Source organism: Pteropus vampyrus, unplaced genomic scaffold (assembly GCF_000151845.1).
Source record: "Pteropus vampyrus isolate Shadow unplaced genomic scaffold, Pvam_2.0 Scaffold44, whole genome shotgun sequence".
Lineage (NCBI taxonomy): Eukaryota > Metazoa > Chordata > Mammalia > Chiroptera > Pteropodidae > Pteropus > Pteropus vampyrus.
In genome coordinates this window covers 1297296-1299414 of record NW_011888825.1, presented here as the reverse complement: position 1 = coordinate 1299414, position 2119 = coordinate 1297296, and the positions used below count along the sequence as shown (strand labels likewise).

The window sequence follows — 2119 nt, the reverse complement described above, 5'->3', positions numbered from 1 at the left end:
TAAACACATTTTGATTCCTGGATGGTAACCTGCTGATTTTTAAAATTTGTGATCTCTATTCTATCTACTTCAGAGGGACCTGAGTTACCAGAGACAATTAGTTATATGCTAAGTAGAATATAAAGCAGGAACACCAAAGAGGAACAAAGAAGAGAGGTCTCTGTCACTTGAGATGAGCTGATCTTTTAGGCTGGGCCCCATTTGCAAGTTTCCTGATAGCTAAGGCAAAAGGGGAACTGAGGCATGTGGTTTGTATTGTCTGACAACCAGAAAATGCACGCTTGCCTATAAAGACAAACTCTTGGTTGGCATCAATTATAAAGGGGAATTTATGGTTACGGGGAGTGTCTCCAATATTTCCTGTGCTAGTCGGATCCTCCAAGAGGCAGATACCAAGACAGGATTAGACACGCAAGGATTTTATATGGGTAAACAGCTGTGGGACAGACAATGGAGAGGGAGCTAGTGAAGGCTAGAAGAGCAAGCTGTCAGACCATGATGCGAAGCTGACTCTGAACGGAGGAGAAAGGGGTGAGTGGAAATGTCTTAGATGACAGGTCATTGAGAAGGGCTCAGCAAGGCGACTGGGGAACCCCTGAGCCCAAGTCAGCAATCAGAAAAGACTTGCGTCTTCCCCGGATGAGCCTGCTTCAGAATTCCTGCTGTTCTCTGCGTTGGTTGGGAAGCATGGCCTTGCCACAGAATGTTGGATTTCACAGCATAGCAATACAAAGCTCCCTGACCCTGGTCAATTAAACCTTATAGTGGGAAATCAGCAAAGTACCACACTTTTCAAGTGTCAGTTACTTATTTTTGTACCACCTTCACGGTTTTGCTGTGTCAATGTCCCACTAAGAAAAAAATCATTCTGACCCTTGTTAAACCTTAAAGAAGACTTTATTCAAGACCTGCATTGGGACGAAGGCCTCAGCTCAACTCTGATTAAGAAAAAGACAGCTGGGGATTTATAGCCAACAAACAGAGTGAGAGGGCCAGAGAATGGAAAGTTACCAAAAGAGACTTCAAAAATGGGGGAATTCTTATTAAACTGACCTAGCAGGATTTTTGCTAGAGGCAGGTCAAGGACTTATATATCAAAGGTGTGGGGTGAAGAACTTGATCAGATTTGAAGTGGGCTGGGCAGGTCAAAGACAGGACAGGGGCCAAGGTTAGGACCTAGTGGAAATGAGGGCTCTGAAGAGCCTGAGGAAAGTTTGGTCAGGAAGAGAGTCTTTGTCACCTCCTGGTATTATCTGATATGTTTCTTTAAATTGACTTTAACTTTAGCTTCATGCATAAGTTGAGGAACTAGTTATATATATTTTTCTAATACACATTAAAATGGGTGCACATTATTCAGAATTTAGGATCATTGGGTACCATCTAAAATGTCTTGTGTATCACCACTGGCATACATTCCACACTTCAGGAAATGTTGGTTTTACGAAGAACACAGAGATGCTGATTGAAAGGCTGTATTTCAGCTCTGGCCCATATGTTGGCTGTTAGCTCTAAGCTGATTACTTTGGGGCACCTCTTGAGTCTCACAGAAGGGGCTAATGACATTTTCATGGAGAGTGGAGGAGAGAGTGAGGTAAAAGCAGGGGCCTGAGCTCCAAAGCTCCTGGCCTCAAAGCTTCCCTACTCCCGCTGCCCAGATGTGGAGTTGGACCTCCAGCGGAGCGTGCAGGCCGTGCTCCGGGAGCTCAGCGCTCAGACCCCAGCCCTGCAGAGAAACCAAGGTAAGAGCCTACGGGTATCATCCTTCTGCTTCCCGTGCACCCCACACCAGTCACCTCTGCCCACACATTCTCCAGAAAGTGCCTGAGCACGGAGCTCACAGAGTGAGGGTCTTCGAGCTGAGCCCTCATTCTTCTGGAAATCCCTGAAGCCCAAAGGACCCAGAAGACTTCTCTGCCCCCGCTCTCCCTGGCAGCCACTGTGGCAGAGCGCCTTGGGGATCTGCAACTCGGCTTGCAAATAAAATTCCCCTGGACCCGCCAGGCCCACATGTCTTCCATAAGCCATATGCACCTACCTCTCCCCGCTAGTGTCCTACCTTCCCTCTATTCTGTCCTGAGAATTCACAGTCCACCAAGGGAAGCATATCAGAATTCCC

The 2119-nt window shown here is 46.8% G+C and overlaps 1 protein-coding gene across 1 annotated transcript in view; it reads left to right on the top strand.

Moving 5' to 3' along the window:
* The first annotated feature begins 331 nt into the window (after window positions 1-331).
* PIK3R6 (phosphoinositide-3-kinase regulatory subunit 6) overlaps window positions 332-2119 on the top strand; it is a 39042-nt gene continuing 37254 nt past the window's right edge. The window contains exons 1-2 of the mRNA XM_011359118.1: window positions 332-428; window positions 1659-1742. Of these exons, the coding sequence (XP_011357420.1) occupies window positions 332-428; window positions 1659-1742 (181 nt within the window). The remainder of the gene's footprint in view (window positions 429-1658; window positions 1743-2119) is intronic.